This window comes from Erythrolamprus reginae, chromosome 1 (assembly GCF_031021105.1).
Source record: "Erythrolamprus reginae isolate rEryReg1 chromosome 1, rEryReg1.hap1, whole genome shotgun sequence".
Lineage (NCBI taxonomy): Eukaryota > Metazoa > Chordata > Lepidosauria > Squamata > Dipsadidae > Erythrolamprus > Erythrolamprus reginae.
This window is the reverse complement of record NC_091950.1, coordinates 183,941,072-183,960,159: the sequence shown is the minus strand read 5'-3', so window position 1 is coordinate 183,960,159 and position 19,088 is coordinate 183,941,072. Positions and strand designations below refer to the sequence as shown.

Below are 19,088 nucleotides of genomic sequence, written 5' to 3'. Positions count from 1 at the left end.
GAGCCCTTCACTCCTCCATTCGAAATAGAATACCCTACGAGACTAGACTTTCAATCCTGGGCCTAGAAAGTTTAGAACTAAGACGCCTTAAATAAGATCTAAGTATTGCCCACAAGATCATATGCTGCAACGTCCTGCCTGTCGGCGACTACTTCAGCTTCAACCACAACAACACAAGAGCACACAACAGATTTAAACTTAATATTAACCGCTCCAAACTTGATTGTAAAAAATATGACTTCAGTAACCGAGTTGTCAAAGCTTGGAACTCATTACTGGGCTCCATAGTGTCATCCCCAAACCCCCAACACTTTATCCTTACATTATCTACGGTTGACCTATCCAGATTCCTAAGAGGTCAGTAAGGGGTGAGTACAAGTGCACTAGAGTGCCTTCCGTCCCCTGTCCTATTGCTCTCCTATATCTCCTATACCTTTCTTCTATTCCTATATCTCTTCTTCTATTCTTTCATTGATATGTTCTATTACTATACCTTCTTTTCTATTATTTCTTAGATATATTTTACTATGAGTATCTCCTCTATAACCTTCATCATGTATTTTACTATGTGTATATAGATATATACCCACTAAAACCCTCATTGTGTATTGGACAAAATAAATAAATAAATATATATATATTGAGCAGCATCGTTTCAATCACAAGGATTCAAAATGAGGGCCTGGCCTTTGTTTGTCAAAGAAATATCATCATTTTTATTCACGGGCTGCTCTCTTTTCAACAATGAATATGCAATGTCGTCGCCTTCAGCTGTGCTGTTCAAGGAGATGAGTTTGCCCTCTGTGCCTTCTAATGGACCATTGATGGTCACCTCATGCACCCAACTGGTGATCCAAATCCTGCGGCTAGGAAGTGAAACAAAACCAGAGCAAGCATGTTAAGCAGCAGGGAAAAGAAATTGAAATAAATACTTCAATGGTAAGTCCACTGTCAATTCGTCAATTGGTAGGTCAATTAGCAAGTCAATTAGTAAATATGTATGATATATATTGCTCTAATTTTAACACATTTACATACAGACATGCACATTTACACATATAACCTGAATTGGTCATTCTGTCATCAATCAAAGATCTGAATTAAAAGAGAACTCCATCTGCAATTCCAGAACTAAACAGCCATTCCATTTCTATTTTTGAAGGTTTATCTCAATTTCATCCATAAATCTTCCATACTTATTAAATTTAACAGGTGTGATTTGTCAACTCATTTGCAATTCTAACATAATATCTAACTTGTAATTAGAAACAGTTTCCAAGAATTTTGACATTCAGATTTGGAGATGTGTATTTGGATTCCGTATAAATCTGAATGTGTCAACAGGTGTTTGGATCCTGCTGGCATCTTATTCCTGAAGTTTTGTCATTCATTGTCAACAATACATATACTGCAATATAATTATTGTTATACATACATACATACATACATACATACATACATACATACATGTATGTATGTATGTATGTATACATCACCAGAAATCTCTAAATCCTACACGGGAAGAAACCAAAATATGCCAAGACCTTCATACCTGTACCCATAAAAATCTACAAAAACACACACACGCACACACACACACGCACACACATATATATGCATAACAATAAATATATTATATTATATTATTATATTATATTATTATACATACTTACATACATGCATGCATGCATGCATACATGCATATGTATATATGGTAATATATTTTTGCTGTTAATGAAAATGAAGAAAGAATTCGACAGAATAAACATTGTGTGTGTGTGTGTGTTTTCTGTCAAATTCTTTATTCATGTACATAAAGATTACTGGCATATAATCAATAGTTGGAGTTTCATATGCTGACATTTGATTCCAACCTAATGCAAGGTGTTTGTGCAGCTTATCTAATGCTTAGTTGTTTGGGGAACTTTCTCATTTCTATCTGTCAAATACTTTCCTCACTGAGACTTATCTGCCACTGATAATGTATGATTTATGTATTCAACTGATTAACCTTGACTTGCTTGATGTCTCTTTTATGAATATCTAAATATCTATCGTAATTTAGGCTGAATGTTACTCTTGGACTGAGTAGGACCTCATTCCTAAAAGTGGATGAGCTAAGGCAAGGCAGAGCAAATATAATATTTAATTCCCCTGAATCAAATTAAATTAGTTTTAATAAAGTCATACTCTAAAATTATTTATTCCTCTCCATGTACTTCATAATTTTCATCTCTCTCATATGAATAAATAAATAAATTGATGGAAACTTTTAGAAGAATTCCGAGAATTATAAAAGATAAAGGTGTCTGATTTTAGGGGGCTGTACACAGGTTGGTTTCTTAGCTGAGGGAGCCAGCATTGTCCAAATATCTTTTCTGTGGTCATGTGGCCAGCAAGACTATATGCTGAGGCACATGGAGTGCTGTTATCATCCCATGGTACCTATTTATCTATTTGAATTTGAATGCTATTGAAGTGCAGAAGCTGGGACAAGTAATAGGAGCTCACCCTTTATGCAGCACTCAGGTCTCAAATCTGGAGTCTCAGCTTTCCAGCTGACAAACTCAGCATCTTTAACCATTGAGACTTTGTGCCTCCCTCAGAATTGTAGATCCATGTAATTAGATATTAGCATTTGCTATCTAATTAGATTGGTTCCATCCTTTTGACAGTACCCTCAAGTCCTGGTTATGTTATCAAGCCTGGGGCTCCCAAAGAACCAAAGACTTGCTTAGATGGCTCCATTGCTGAGGTAGCCATTTTTAAAAAATAAACTTTATTGATTTTCATAAAAAACTAACTAACTAACAAACAAATAAACATTTAACATGAAATTGGGGTTGCAATTCCCCCTCTTATCATAGAAGTCAAATTTCTTTACAGAAAAAAGAATACCTTAAGTTCACATATTAATTTAAATGAAAAGAAGTTTTATTCAACCTTATATTTTTTTAAAAAAAACTTCATATATAAACAAGATAAAAAGAGAAGGTAAGTCATTGCGATATATCTACAATTCTCACATAAATTTTGCATTTAATTTTTCTTTTTGTTTATCCATATATACACCTTATTCCAAATCACATAAAATTCTGATTCCTCTTGGTTGGAGGTAGACATTTTTATCCTTCCTTTCCCTTTGCATATTCATTTTTAGAATGCCTTATCTTTGAATATGGATTTTATATTTTAGATCTATTTTGTTACCTGCTGTTTAATTCCATCATTGTATTCCTCTCGGAGTTCTTTTCATGTGAGGTGGACTACTGTAAAAATTTGATTAATAAATAAATAAATGTATCCCTGCTTGGTCGAAGCACTGTTGCCTTTTAATATGTAATGGTTTTTAAAAACTATCAACTTTTCTCCATTGTGTTCTTCATGTTAAATAAAGAATAGCACAGAAATGCTATTTTATTTCATTCATGTATTGTAATCATTTGTAACTAGTCCAATCTCAGGACATTGGGTGGTTTTCAATACATTTTTAGCAACTTCATAAATACAGCACACATATTTTGACGTATCTACAGTGTATCATAAATATTTTTATTTATGACAAATTTTGCTACATTAATTTGTAAATGGCTTTTAATAAAAAATACAGGAAAAAAAGGTGTGGGTTTTACAAAATACATTCCAGAGATCCACAGAGAAAAATGGAAATCAGTAAAGTGCTACTCAGGACTAGGAGTTTTGCTATCAGTGGCAGTATCAATGGGGACAGAATTTGTCCTTTGGTACTTCACATTTTGCATTTAATAGCATGAAACAAAGGATCCTTGTTCTGCTGTTGGCGCAACTTCACTAAAACAAGGTTCATAGGTTCAAAGCAAGTGACTGAAAATATTATCCACAAAGTATGTTGTTCTCATTATACAATTATGTCTGGAGCATTCCTTCATTACTTAGATCCATGATGGTGAACCTATGACACAGGTGCCACAGGTGGCACGTGGAGCCATATTGGAAAGCAAGTAGACGGTGCCCTGTCAGCTCCAGCATGCATGCACACACTGGCCAGCTGATTTTCGGCCTTGGGGAAAGCCATTTCACCCTCTGGACACTTCAGGGAGCTTAGCTGAAGCCCCGGAATGCAAAACACTGCCCAACAGGCAAACTGGAAGTTCAGAAAACACACTTCCTGTTTGCCAATTGGGTGGGTATTTTTGCATTCCGGACAGTTCGGGGAAACTTCCTGAAGCTCCAAAGTGCAAAAAACAGCATAATAGGCAAACTGGAGGTGCATTTTCTAAACTTCTGATTTGCCTGTTGGGTGGGGGGGGGGGTTGCACTCTGGGGCTTCAGGAAGCTTCCCTGGGGTGCAAAAAACAGCCCAATGGGCAAACTGGAAGTCCATTTTTCTGAACTTACATTTTGCCTGTTTTTTAACCATCCCAGGGTTCAGTGAGACTTGTGTGCATGGGCGGGGATGGGGGGGGGGATTGTGTGCATGCATGGGGGGGGAGGGAAGGGGTATGGGTACATAGCCAATCTACCGTGTTTCTATGTTTCTAGGAAGAACAATTATCTCAGACTTTGCATTTATTTTTCCCTGCATTTTATTTTATTCTGGACAGACCACAGATCAGAATCGAAAGAGTGTAACATGCCAGATTATCCTCTGTCTATGATAGCTGCTCATACATTTGGTATTTTATTTAATATCTTTCATTGTTTTTCCAATTAAAAGCCAAAAAGAAAGCCTATGGAGATAACTTTGTGGATACAAAATTAGGCAAGTGTCAGGATTGCTCAACCTGCATACCCAGTATCACGCCACCTTTCTTAGAATTAGATTCTGCTTTTGATAGAAACATAGAAACATAGAAGACTGACAGCAGAAAAAGGCCTCATGATCCATCTAGTCTGCCCTTATACTATTTTTTGTATTTTATCTTAGGATGGATATATGTTTATCCCAGGCATGTTTAAATTCAGTTACTGTAGATTTATCTACCACGTCTGCTTGATATCAGTTTATTTATAATTGAACAACTATGCCTTTGAATGCACGGTGCTTCCTCTGTGACCTGGAAATTGTTGATTTTGTTTATCAACAGGACTTTATAAAAAGTAATTGGTTGTTGTTAATCATGGAGTCATGTCAGACCCATTGTGATCCAGTGGATAATGTTCCTCCAGGCCTTCCTCTCCTCTACCATCCTCTGGAGTCCATTTAAACTCAGGCTTACTTCTTCAATGGGTATTCCTTGCAACCCCAACATGATTACCTGCCTTCCACGTGGCCTTCCATTTGCCTGCCTTCACAAGCTGGCCAAGGGGATATTGGGAAGGCCACATGGAAGGGAGGAAAGCATGTCAGGGCTGTGTGGAAGGGAGTAGCCTGCTATCTTCCTTCCCCACCGCCCTGACATACTTGCCTGCCTTCCACATGGCCTACCGCTTGCCTGCCTCCACAAGCTGGCCACGAGGACAATAGGAAGCCCCCGTGGAAGGCTGGAAAGCAAATTGGGGCTGTTGGGGAATGGGAAATGGAGTAGGGAAGGCAAGCTTGAATGGTGGGGTTGACAGGGGCAACTGGGTAGGCTGCAACTTTTCAGGCTTACCTGGCAGGCAGATCAGGGATGCAGCGCTTCAGGCAGGCAAACTGCAGAGAAGACACTGGGCAGGGCAGGGTGAGCGAGCAGCGACTGGGGGACCCATTCAGGGGTGTGGCTATCCATCCATCGCTACCAACTTGGCCTACCACCAGTGGCCAGCGCTACCAGTACACCCAAGCCAGTCCGAACTGGGAGAATTTCACCTGTTGTGGACCCAATATCAGCTTTAAATATTTATTAGCCAAATAAATTCATCAGGTTTTTTGTGGGTAAAAAAGTGCAGCATCAACCTCCTTATATGTTTTAAAAGTGGTGGCTGTTAAATGGAAGAAGTTTAACCTTCACTGGTAAAGTGCTTATCCATGGACTCCCTACAAAGGTATCATCCACTGCACAGGTGAACCTCTGGGTATTACTGTACTTGTTTCTTCCTTGTATTTTTCAAGCTAGTAGATTGAAGAGAAAACTCAGCCAAATGAGCTAATTCTACTTTATTGTATGATAACATTAACAGAGTTTTGCAAATCTGATCCCCCCCCCACCTCTCTCTCCCTCTTTCTCTTTCTCCCTCCCTCTTGTATGTTTATAACCCAAGAAACTAGGACTGGTCTCTTATCATCCTCGTCACTCACATTCCTTCTGACTGACTTATCTGACCAATCCCTTGATTGTACCTCTTTGCCTTGCCTCCCAAGGTTATTCCCACATACCTTTGCACTGTGAGAATAATTGGTTTTTGAGTACCCAATTGGTTTTTGAGTACAAAAATATTCATGCACAAGGTTGAACCCAAGTTTATTAGTACATTAGCAGAGTAGATACTACTGATGAACAAGTTCCCTTCACTCCTATGCATCCCTCCAAATCGGCTCTGCTTTAACAGCTCCCCAATCTGCTTCTGATAGGTTTGGGAGCCATTAAAGCAGATTTGGACTACATAGAGTTGTTGCTCTGCTAATGCAGAGTTCAAGGTAGCATGAATGTGTAGACATCCATATGGCTGGTGTTTTTTGAAACCAGGTAATTACTTCCTAGTGATATCTTTATCCTAATTTTCATCTGGCCTGGGATCCAAAAACCTCTCAGCCACTTTTTTCAAAATGGTGGCATACACTTAGTCTTTTCCAAGCCATCTGTTGTTAGTGATACTGAAGAAGGATGCAAATACTGTGCATGTATGTATCATTAATCAACATTGTCCACTGAATGTACTGTTGGTTTAATGAATTATTACAAATTAGTAAACACTTTAATAGGAGAATATAAAACTAGTAGCTCATTAATTCATGTAAAGTATAGGATGACCTTGTACAGATGTTTTTAATTATTTTTATTAAATATAAACATTAAAAAACATTAAGATACAAGCATACATATAGACCAGACCAAAAAACCCCCCATTTACAAAAAAAATACATATCAACCTCTATAACCTTTCTATGGTTGAACAAATGGCAGTCCAGTCTCCCTTTGAAAGTCCCAAGTGTTGAAACACTCACAACCTCCACAGGCAAGCTGTTCCACTGGTTGATCGCTCTCCCCATCAGAAAGTTCCTCCTTATTTCCAGGTTCAATCTCTCTTTGGTCAGCTTCCATCCGTTGTTCCTTGTCTGGATTTCTGGTGCTTTGGAAAACAGTCTGACCCCCTCCTCTCTGTGGCAGCCCCTCAGGTACTGGTGATTGTGGGGGGGGGGTAGAATGTGTGTGTGTGATTTGTCTCTATTAAACAGAACTGACAGAAAGTGGAGAAATTCATCATGAGACCAAATGGATGTACAGTGGTACCTCTACTTAAGAACATAATTCATTCCATGACCAGATTCTTAAATAGAAATGTTCTTAAGAAGAAGAAATTTTTCCCATAGGAATCAACGTAAAAGCAAATAATGCGTGCAAACCCATTAGGAAAGAAATAAAAGCTTGGAGTTTGGTTGGGAGGAAAAGGAGGAAGAAGAGGAGGAGGACAGTAGCTGCTGAAGGAAGAAGGTGAGGTGAGGGGAATAAAAAAAATCCAAAACTTTCAGGGTTAAAAAAAAAAAGAGGAACTCTGAGGCAGAGAGGAGCAGACACCTCCAATACACCCAGCGCCAGGCTGCCTCCCATACACTGCCTCCCATACACTGGCTGCTGCTACCTGCTGCTTCTTCCTTCCCATGCTGAAGGGCTCCCCTCTCCTCTCGTTCACTCGTTATGTAGCCGGTGCCTTTCCTTCGCTGTGGTGACTCCTCAGCTGCCCAGAACAAAGGGAGCGTTTCTTTTCTCTGGGCACTGGCAGATTTATTCCCTGTCCAAGCATCCAGAGAAAGGAAAATGCTTTGTTCACTCTGGACTGCCAAAGCCTCCTTAAGTGCCACCAAAAGGCTCCTCTGGCAGCCCAGGTGGCCAGGATTAAATGGGAAATGGCAGGAAACTGGCCGGGCCTTCGCGCAGGCTCAGGTTCTTAAGTAGAAAATGGTTCTTAAGAAGAGGCAAAAAAATCTTAAACACTCAGTTCTTATCTAGAAAAGTGCTTAAGTAGAGGCGTTCTTAAGTAGAGGTACCATTGTACATGAAATAAAAACAGAAGAATAGCAGCCATTAATGATGCATGTTGGACTTTGGGGGGAGGCAGTTGCCCATGGTTTAATGATTAAAATGGTTGGATCAATACTAATTAAATGCAATAATGCTAAGTTGTTAAAATATAACCAACAATGTTTCCATATTTTCAATTTCTCGCACTCTCCTGTGGATCTGGCAACTGGCTTAAACGTATGAAGAATAGCAATACAGTAATACAATTGGCAGAGAACAGAATAAGAAGAGAGATGTCATTCTGTACCCTGCCATCCAAGCCTTCTAAAGGCCCTAGGTGGGCAGTTGAATCCAGCAATTATCAATCCTTTATGCAGACCATTCCATCAGGCTTTACTTTTGATGACCACATCACACAAAGGAGAGTTTGATGACAGGGTGTCAGTGAGGGATCTTCTCTTTTTAAGACATATAATATACTTAACAAATTAAATAAGCATGCATTTGAAGTTCAAAAACTTTTAATGAAACCTCATTTAGTTTTGCTATAACCTGAAATCTTGTAAAAGAATTAAAATGTCAATATCAAATAGTGGTGATCTTCCAAGATTTTAGCCATTTAAAGAAAAAGATATTTTGGCATCCAAATGATGGACACTTGCTGGAATATAGTCTTGGATCACTAATTCTACAGTATATATTTATGCTTTCTATACTGGTACAGTATCACAGTGGGTCACATAGTCAGCCAGCCATAGTCAGCCATAGTTCAATGTTGATTTGGCATTTTGGTCCACCTATCAAGTCCTTCTCAAGGACCTGGGATAGGCAGATGTTATTGTTTGCAATATTTTTTAAAAATAAACTTTATTGGATTTTTCATAAAAAGACAAAACCAACAAACATACATTTAACATAAATTTGGGATTGCAGTACCCCTGCTTATTCTAGAAGTTAAATTTCCATACAGAAAAAAATACCTTATTAATACTTTAAGTCAACTTAATACTTTAAATGAAAAGAAGAAACTCTATTTGATCTTATATATATAAAAAAACCTTTCATTTATAAACTAAATAAAACACAAAGTGTAAGTCATACATTCTACTTTTTCTTGTTTATCCATATATACACTTTATTCCATACTACATAAAATTCTGATTCTTCTTGGTCTTTTAACCGTCTTGTTATCATATCCATTTCGGCGCAATCTAATATTTTCTTGATAACCTCTTCTTCTTTGTTTGCAATATTAAAGGTATCATTGCAGGATGTATGGTAAGCAACTTTTCTTCCAGTACTGTAGTTCTGCAGCTGCTGGCCCTGGTTGCTCCAGTCCTGAAACCTGTAACCTATTTGTCACTGGACATCCAGAAACTTCTAACACCTTGTTGACATGGTCAACCACTGATCTGATATGGGCTTCAGTAAGTTATGTTTCACCATATTGTTCAATGAAAAAACATTCTAGTATGACTGAAACTCTACCATCCCTGTCCTACTGTCCTGTTGCTTAATTTACCTCTACCCACTTTGCTTTCGTTTATGTCTATACCATACCTACTATCTTGTACATGTTTTGACAAAATAAATAAGATAAATAGTCCTCGTCTTCCTCAGAGCACACAATCTCCACAGTGATATCAAGATAGTGCTTAATTGGAAGATTACTCTTGTTAAGATGGTTCATCACAAAGTCAGCCAGATGTTTATTGGACTGGATTTGGCATTTTTATCCACCTATTAATAGAATAGAATTCTTTATTGGCCAAGTGTGATTGGACACACAAGGAATTTGTCTTTGGTGCATAAAAGAAAATATATATTTGTCAAAAATCATGACAAATAAGCAATGAAGAAGCAATCAGTATTAATAAAAATCTTAAGGATACAAACAACAAGTTACAGTCATAAGTGAAATAAGTGATAGGAACAATGAGAAAAAACTAGTAGTAATAGTAGTGCAGACTTAGTAAATAGTTTGACTGTGTTGAGGGAATTATTTGTTTATCAGAGTTATGGCTTTAGGGGAAAAACTGTTCTTCTGTCTAGTTGTCTTGGGGTGCAGTGCTACATAGTGATGTTTTGAGGGTAGGAGTTGAAACAATTTGTGTCCAGGATGTGAGGGGTCAGTAAATATTTTCGCAGCCCCCTTTTTGATGTTAAACTTGCAAAAATGCCCAAACTCTACATCTTATCTCTTAAAACAGATATTTCTATACACAATTTCTTCTGAAAGAACACTTTTGGTGTGCTTTTTCTGAAGCGAAAAACTGCACCCAAACATTTGGAGAAGTAGTAACTCAGGAAACAAGGTACATTTTGACTGACTAGTCTGAACACGCTTCACAGTAACATGGAAGAAGATTCTCCAACAACTAGATGAGTCTGGGAAGGTTCTCCAGGCAACACCTGACAGTTCCTGCTGGTTGTCCCCCCCCCCCCAATCTGGCCTTTGGGTCCAAGGAATCTTGTCCAAATATATCAGACCACACTTCCCATCAACCCAGCCGACCTGTCATGTTTGCTGTGGCGGCTGGATTGGAGGGAAACTGCCTCCAACCGGATCATAGAGCAGATGTTCTGCATTAAATACAACCATTCTGTGTAAACACATACAAACAAATCAGTAAGAAACCATCAACCACAACTAATGTTTACTTCCCAAAGGCATTCGCTTCTGGAAAAAAAAATCTGATTTTATTTTAGCGCACTTTAGCGAACGTTCTCCCCAGGAACCAAATCAAGGAGGCCCTTTTCCTGACGAGGCTCAGAGTTTTAAACAGTTTATTTCGGCCACACCTCCAAGCACCAGTGCGCCCTAACTTTTTCGTCGCCCAGAAATTGCTCGGGATTGCCCTCCGTATTACACAGCAGTCGGGTCTGTTCGTTTCGCACGCGCGCCAAAAACCAATGCTTCCTCCCCACACACCCAGTTCCACCGGTTGAGCGGCGCCCGCGCTCTCTCCGAACCGCGGGGAGCTTCCTGTCTTTGTGCCAGCGGCGGGCTTTTTCGTACTTTTTGGGTTGCCTTTTGACCACGCCTTGGCACCTCGCCCCCCATACTGTGTTCCCCGCCTTCCTGACTCCTCCCTCCCGTCTCTCTCTTTCTCTCTCTCCCCGGTTGCTTTGCTGCGCGTGTGGTGCGCCACAGCGGGGCCCCATCCTGACAGGGAGTGACAGCCAAGAGATTTTTGCCCTCCGTCTCAGAACTTCTCTAATGTTTAACTTGGCGCGGCTGACAACCCAGCGTATCCGGGACGGGAGGGCAGGCGGGGAGGGAGGGAAGGAGGGTGGGAGAGCCTGAGGAAAAGGCGCCCGCCGCTGCTGTTTCTTCCTCTTTTACACCCTGAAGCCAAAGAACCGTCAGGAACGTCCCGCAATGAAGGTGAGTAAGTGGGTTTCACCTCTCACGTCTAGCACAGCGGCGGCTGTTCACGCGCGCGGGAAACTGCGGCAAAAGTCCTGCTCTGGGAGTTTCCTCGCGCGAAGGCAAGGCGGGCGGCGTTCGTCTGTCAAACTCGAGGTGTCCCCGTGGCTTTTTTTTTTTTTTTTTTTGGCAAAGAGGCTTCGCCGCTTTCGGTGCCGTTGCGCGATAGGCGCCCTACGATTCAAACGTTTAGCCTCCTTGCTGCACACGTGGCGGTATCGTTTCTGAAGAGGGCGGTTTTGTTGTCAGCGTGTGGAAACGTTGCGCCTCGGCGCTGCTGAACAACGCTAAGTGGAGGATGGCCTCGTCCCTTCGACGGAGCCTCCCGCCTTGTTTCTTTAAAAAGCAACTAAACGCCAATCACTAGCAAAGTTCTTAAGCGTGTGTGTGTGTGTGTGGAATTCCTGCGGTTCAAATCGATTTTGACAAACGCGTTAAAAACCCGGGAGTGCTTTTCTCTTACTTTGAGACCAAAAAAAAAGTTTGGAGTTCAATTTTGTTCCCGCCCTTGGCTGGTTGCAAGCCACATAGACAAGTCACCTTTGGCAGGAAACAGGGACCACAGAAATACTCCTGCCTGGGTTGTTTTGTTCACAGCGTTTAGTAATATGCACTACTCACACTACATAAAAAGAGGGTGGGTTTTGCATATCTATAGTGTGAAGGTGATACTTGTATGATTACAGCATGGATGTTCTTATAGTGGAGAAATGGGCAGCTAACCTTGTGAAATCAACACAGGTCCAGGCAAGGATCTGCAGTATTGAATGGGAGTTACCAGGTAAAAGGATTATATGTAAAATCCAATATAATCCTTGTGAACAGGTTGCTAGAATAAATAAATAACTGTTGACCTTCTACCATCCCTTAGACAAAAAAAAAGTCATATTATAATCCTGTTTATATCTTGATGACAAGTTGTTTTTATTAAATGAGTAATCAAAGGAGGAAACAAATAGAAAAATATGTTGGTAATAAATTAAATACAGTCAGTTTGGGGCAGTAGTTAAGGAAGGAACTAAATAATCCTGCCTTGGTGTGAAGCTGGCTGGATGACCATTGACCATCTTAGTCCTCTGAAGAAGGCAGTGATAAACCACCTCTTGAAAATCTTGCCCCCAAAAGCAATAAAGACTTGTCCATGTACACTGGAGAAGAATCTGATTCAAAGGAAATAATAATAATAACAATAAATATAAGTGCAGAACAATCCTAATGAGGGTGGTTTTTCAAAAACATGGCACAAGGCCTGTTGATAATCCAGCTGTATTTATCTTTATTGTCCATGAAAAACAAGCTTCCACCCCCTCCCAATCTATCCTTTGAATATTCTGACTTCAACTCTAATTTTATCAAAAATGATTGAAGGAAGTTTTTATTCAAAGATGCTTTTCAAATGCATAAAAACTAATGAGTACTTTGAATTCAAATAATGTTTTAACACAAAATTAAAATAAACCACTCAACTGAGAGACAAGAAGCCTGTTCTATTTGTATCAAGTGCAGATGAGGGTTACTTCTTTGTGATGTCATGGCTGTGAATTGGAGAAATGAAATTCCCAGATTTTTTTATTAGGAAAACTACTGTTTTGTTTTCAGGGCCTGGGGAGATGAAATATTGGAGGAAAATTGAGTTTAGTTTTAGCATCCTTTATGAATATTGGTTACCTATGAAATGCATGACAGATGGTTTGGTTTGTTCATAAAAGTATGTTCGATGTACAGTATAAAATTGAAAATTCACTCAAATGTTAATTTATTTTTTGAATATGCTTTAAAAGTTTTTAATATCTGTTACAACTGATATTAAAGAAGTGGTATGTTGTAAGAAATCTAGTACTGTACTGTATCTCTTTTATGCCTTTGTAAGAAAAGGAAGCAGGTTCAGGAAATGACCAATGGTGCAGAAAAAGTAAAGTGTGTATTATGAACATATATCGAAAGTATTAATTTTTCAAAAATGAGAAAGACACAAGCACAGACCAAAAAACCTCATTTTGTCACATGAAAGATTTTCTAACCAGTTTCCTTTTTCTGAACATACTTACCAACAGTTTTTAGTTTTTCTGTTTTTAATTTTACATATCGCATCTCAGACATTAACACTCTTGAAAATGTCCAAAGATACTTCACCAGAAAAGCCCTTCACTCCTCCATTCGAAACAGAATATCCTACGAGACTAGACTTTCAATCCTGGGCCTAGAAAGTTTAGAACTAAGATGCCTTAAACAAGATCTAAGTATTGCCCACAAGATCATATGCTGCAACATCCTGCCTGTCGGTGACTACTTCAGCTTCAACCACAACAACACAAGAGCACACAACAGATTTAAACTTAATATTAACCGCTCCAAACTTGACTGTAAAAAATATGACTTCAGTAACCGAATTGTCGAAGCGTGGAACTCATTACCGAACTCCATAGTGTCATCCCCAAACCCCCAACACTTTACCCTTAGATTATCCACAGTTGACCTATCCAGATTCCTAAGAGGTCAGTAAGGTCACACTTTTAAAAGCTGTCTTGTCTTGATAAAGGCTCTGTTACTTTTTCACATATTAAGTTAGTTAAACTCAGAAACAGTGCATCTTCAAAAAGACCTCTGTATTATAATAATTGCATAAAAATATTTTATGCAAAGAAAAATATTTGCAAATGTTTCATAATTCATTTTCGTTTTTCATTTTGTGATGAGGAAGGCCTTGGGAGAAAATATATATAATTTTTTCTTCAGGTCTCCCTACACATTTACCTCATTTTAATAATATGGAATATTTCGCTAACTTTCATAACACCACAATACTGGGTTCTCCAGTAAAAATAAATGGAGAGAGATTTTGGGTAGTTAAAGCAGGGGTCTCCAATCTTGGCAACTTTAAGACTTGTGGACTTCAACTTTGCCAACTTTACTGGCTGAAAAACTATAGGAGTCTTAAAGTTGCCAAGATTGGATACCTCTGCTTTAAAGGACAATGTTCCTACAAGCACACAATTAAATCACAGAATTCACAATAAATGTGGAGAGCTTTTGAAGGGAATTACTGAAACTCAAGTAAGATAGAAGTTATCAGTGGTTGCTATCCATGCTAAGATAGTATGTATACTTTTCTGAATCACCACTGTAGCAGCATTTCTCATGATATGAACATTTCTGCTAATGCAATTCTCAGAAGAATCATTGTTGGAAATAGGATGTTGTAGTAAATAAGCCCTTGGCTTCGTCAAGAAGATATTTCCCAGTTTCTAACATACATTTAACTTCTTCATTTGTTTCTTTCCAGACGGTAGTGAAGTGCTTATTAGGGCTTCTTGCACTTGGAGTTATCATTACAGCCATAGTTGTTCCAGTAGTTTTGCTAACAAGGGAAGGTAAGTTTAATCATTACTTTCTATTTTAGTATTGTAAATGATTTTTGAAACTCAATTTTCTAAAGCCTTCTGCTAGAACCTCTACCTAAAACAGAGGGAAAAGAATGATCTGGTGTTATATAAATCAGAGATGTACAAACTTTGAAAATAAAGTATTTTCTTCCTGAAAATAATTCAGATAATTTAGCATATTCCTGCTACTTATTAAAGCAGCCTACTTTTTTAGTTTCTATGTAAATCTGAAAAGGGTCAGTTGTTTCAATAAATCATTGGATGTAATTCTATTCCTTTAAAATTATTTATATGATTTTCTTATATAAGTAGAATTATATTTATATAAGAAAATATATTTTTCAAATAATATAAGAAATAGGTTGTAGAAATGAGAAAATCAGGTATAAATGGGTGGATGAGCAACATATTTGACACATAAAATTAAGACATTCTGAACATAATAACAGACTTACACTAGTATGAGATATTTCATGCCCATTTTCTGGTCAAAACTCATATATACCTGTTAAACATTATAGTTGGATTAAATTGTTTTTATAACCATAATGCAAGGTGCAAAGTTTAATCTAAAAATTCTTAGTTAACATTATATTAATCATTGAAAGAAAACAATAAATAATGGATCATTCATTTTACCAATATGGTATTATAAATTATATATTAAAATATGAACTCTAATCCCCAAATATCTCATGTGGTAAACTCCTTGAATAAAATTGTAGTTCAAGAATAGATTCCAATTAAAATTAAATTCTCATTGGATTTGCTTTTTCAATACAAAATTATTCTGGATACTGAAGGTATAGCATTACAATTTAATCAATCATTTTTCTGAAAAGCCTTTTTCAATAAAAGGCATATAAAATCTAAGCAGATGTGCTGATATTATAGTTTAGATTTAAACAAACTCTTTTTGCTTCCTTAAGTCAGTTTTTAAAAAATGTATTAGAGATTATAATTGCAATAGTAAAATTAATTTAAATTGAAAGAAAGAAAATGAATAAAGAAAGAAAAAAACAAAGAAAAAGAAAAAAGAATAAAAATGCAAAGGAAGCAAGACATAGAAGGTAGAAAGAAAGTAACTAAAGTAAATATAAATTATAAATATAAAAATATAAATATATAAAGAATTTCAGTTGGAGGCATCCAGGAGAACAGTCTTTTTTGCTGTGGCCCCCATCGTTTGCAAGAGATGAGATATACCTCAAGGCGTTCAATGTGGCAAGTTGGGCATATCATTCCTCCTTGACTGCATCAGCAGAATCTTGCCCAGCCACCCTGTTTAGGGTGACTCGCTCCCTCCTTTACATGGGGGTTGGGCATTGACGAACTCTTGCAGGGTAGTGCTGAGGATTTCAATGAGTTTTTCACAGATGAAGTCGCTCAGATCTGGACGGACCTGGACTCCGATTGGAATGCAGCGTTGACTTACAATAAATCAGTCGAGGTGACAGGGGCCTTAGTCCAGTTATGTGGGAGGAGTTTGACCTGGTAACACCTGATGAAGTGGAAAAGGCCATAGGAGCTGTGAGCTCTGCCACCTGTTTATTGATACGGTGTCCGTCCTGGCTGGTTTTGACCAGCAGGGAGGTGACACGGGGCTGGATCCAGGCGGTTGTCAATGCTTCTTTGAGGGAAGGGTCCTTTCTGTCTCCCTTAAAGGAGGCAATTGTGCACGTCTTCCTCAAGAAGCCTTCCTTGGATCTGGCTGTTTTAAACAACTATCATCCTGTCTCCAACCTTCCCTTGTTAGGGAAGGTTGTTGAGAAGGTGGTGGTGCTCCAGCTCCAGCAATCCTTGGATGAAGCTGATTACCTAGGGCCTCTGCAGCCTGGCTTCAGTGCCGGCTACAGCCCTGAGACTGCTTTGGTTGCACTGATGGATGATCTATGGCAGGCCTAGGATAGGAGTCACTCCTCTATCCTGGTGCTTCTTGATCTCTCAGCGACTTTCAATAACATCGTATTCTTCTGCACTGGCTGGAGGGGTTGGGAGTGGGAGGCACCATTCTACAGTGGTTCTGCTCCTACCTCTCTGGTTGGTCGCAGTCGGTGTTAGTGGGAGATCAGAGGTCAATTCAATTCAATTTCAATTCAATTTATTAGATTTGTATGCCGCCCCTCTCCGAAGACTCGGGGCGGCTCACAACAGTAATAAAAACAGTATAACAATGGAACAAATCTAATAATAAAATATATAAAAACCTCAACAATTAAAAACCATACAGCACATACAACCCCTAGGCCCCTCCTTTGTGGGGTGCCTCAGGGGTCTGTCCTCTTCCCCCTGCTATTCAGTATCTACATGAAACTTCTGGGTGAGATCATCTGTCAACATGGGGTGAGTTACCATCAGTACGCTGATGATACTCAGCTGTACATTTCCACCCCGTGCCAAGTCAGTGAAGCAGTCAAGGTGATGTGCTGGTGTATGGAGGCTGTGAGGGATGGGTGCCAATAGGCTCAAAGACATTACCATCTGTTGCCTCCCAAAGACATTACCACCTGTCCATCTATCACCTTGGGAGGGTGGTAGTCTTTAACCCCCTCAGAGAAGGTCTGCAACTTGGGAGTCCTCTTTGATCCACAGCTACTTTTGGAACAACATCTCTCAGCTGTGGCAAGAAGGACGTTTGCACAGGTTTGCCTGGTGCACCAGATGTGACCTTATCTGGACAGGGAGTCTCTCCTTACAGTCACTCACGCCCTCATCACCTTGAGGTTCGATTACTGCAATGCTCTCTACATGGGGCTACCTTTAAAGAATGTTCGGAGAACGCAGCCGTGCGAGCCATCGTGGGCCTTCCCTGGTATGCCCATGTCTCGTCAACATGAGCTGTATTGGCTCCTGATTAGTCTCAAAATGCAATTCAAAGTGTTGGTTGTTACCTATAAAGCCCTACATGGCTTAGGATCAGACTACCCATGGGACCGTCTCTTGCCTCATGTATCCCAGCGGCCAGTCAGGGCTCACAGAGATGGCCTTCAGCCAAGCAATGCTGTGGCAGCTCAGGCCCTTTGGAATCAACTGCCCCCAGGGATTCACACCACTCCCACCCTCCTGGCCTTTTTGGAAGTTGCTGAAGACATATCTTTGCTGGCAGGCTTGGGGTTGCTCCTGCCCATGTTATGGCTGAGATACAGTATATATGAATGTGAGAGTGAGTGGTTTTAAGATATGGGTTTTTAGGGTTGTTATTTTAGTCTGTTTAACAGATTTTAGATTTTTAATTAGTCCCTTTAACTTCGATTAAACAAACAAACAAACAAACAAGTAAGTAAGTAAGTAAGTAAGTAAGTAAGTAAGTAAGTAAGTAAGTAAGTAAGTAAGTAAGTAAGTAAGTAAGTAAATACAGAGCTTGGGAGCTCATTTTTGCTAACAGAGCACTTGGGCCACTGCAGGTGCTCCAAGTGACATTGCCCACCCTATGTAGCCCTCAATGACATCGAGTTTGACACCCCTGCTCTATTCTTAAACTGGAAAGAGCCCAAAATTCAGGCTCAGTTCTTCAGAAATTTTGCACTGAGTATATAGTTTGGTCTAACGGTTAAGTCACCAGGCTAGAGACCAGGAGACTGTCAGTTCTATTCCCACCTGAAATATGAAAGCCAGGTGGGTGACCTAGAGCCAATCATTTCTCTCAATCCAACTCACCTCAAGGTTTATTGTTGTGGGTAAAATAGGAAGAAGGCATTAAATATTTTTACTGACTTTAGTTATTTGTTCACTTGAATAAAATATCATGTTAAAATGAATCAGTGGTGGGCCCGACCCTAAACGGTGGAGAACGCGGTTCCAGTGGAGGCAATGTAGTGCCTAGCACGGGCCACTGGTGTTTCCCCAGACCTACCCCTGCCCTTCCCGGCACGAGCGCTGCCTTCCCCCGCCTCAAGCCCTTCCTTCTCCTGCTGCAAGTCCTTCCTTCCTCCGCTGTGAGTGCTGCCTTCCCCCACCACAAGCCCTTCCTTCCCCCACCGCGTACACTGCCTTTTCCCCCCGCGAGCCCCTTGTTCGCCTCTTCCGCTGGCTCCCCCCACCGCCCGCGCTGCTGTCATTCTCCCCAAGAGTGAGGCGAGCGAGGCAAACGGCGGTAACAGTGGGGGGGGGAAACAGCAGTGGCGAGCGGGCACTTATCTCTTTGCCCATTTCCGGGTTCATAGCTTCTGCACATAGAAATCATGCTTGCGCACA

The 19,088-nt window shown here is 39.7% G+C and overlaps 1 protein-coding gene across 1 annotated transcript in view; it reads left to right on the top strand.

The window, feature by feature from the left end:
* The first annotated feature begins 11,220 nt into the window (after positions 1 to 11,220).
* DPP4 (dipeptidyl peptidase 4) overlaps positions 11,221 to 19,088 on the top strand; it is a 91,541-nt gene continuing 83,673 nt past the window's right edge. The window contains exons 1-2 of the mRNA XM_070731650.1: positions 11,221 to 11,469; positions 14,795 to 14,882. Coding sequence (XP_070587751.1) covers positions 11,464 to 11,469; positions 14,795 to 14,882 — 94 coding nt within the window. The 5' untranslated portion in view covers positions 11,221 to 11,463. The remainder of the gene's footprint in view (positions 11,470 to 14,794; positions 14,883 to 19,088) is intronic.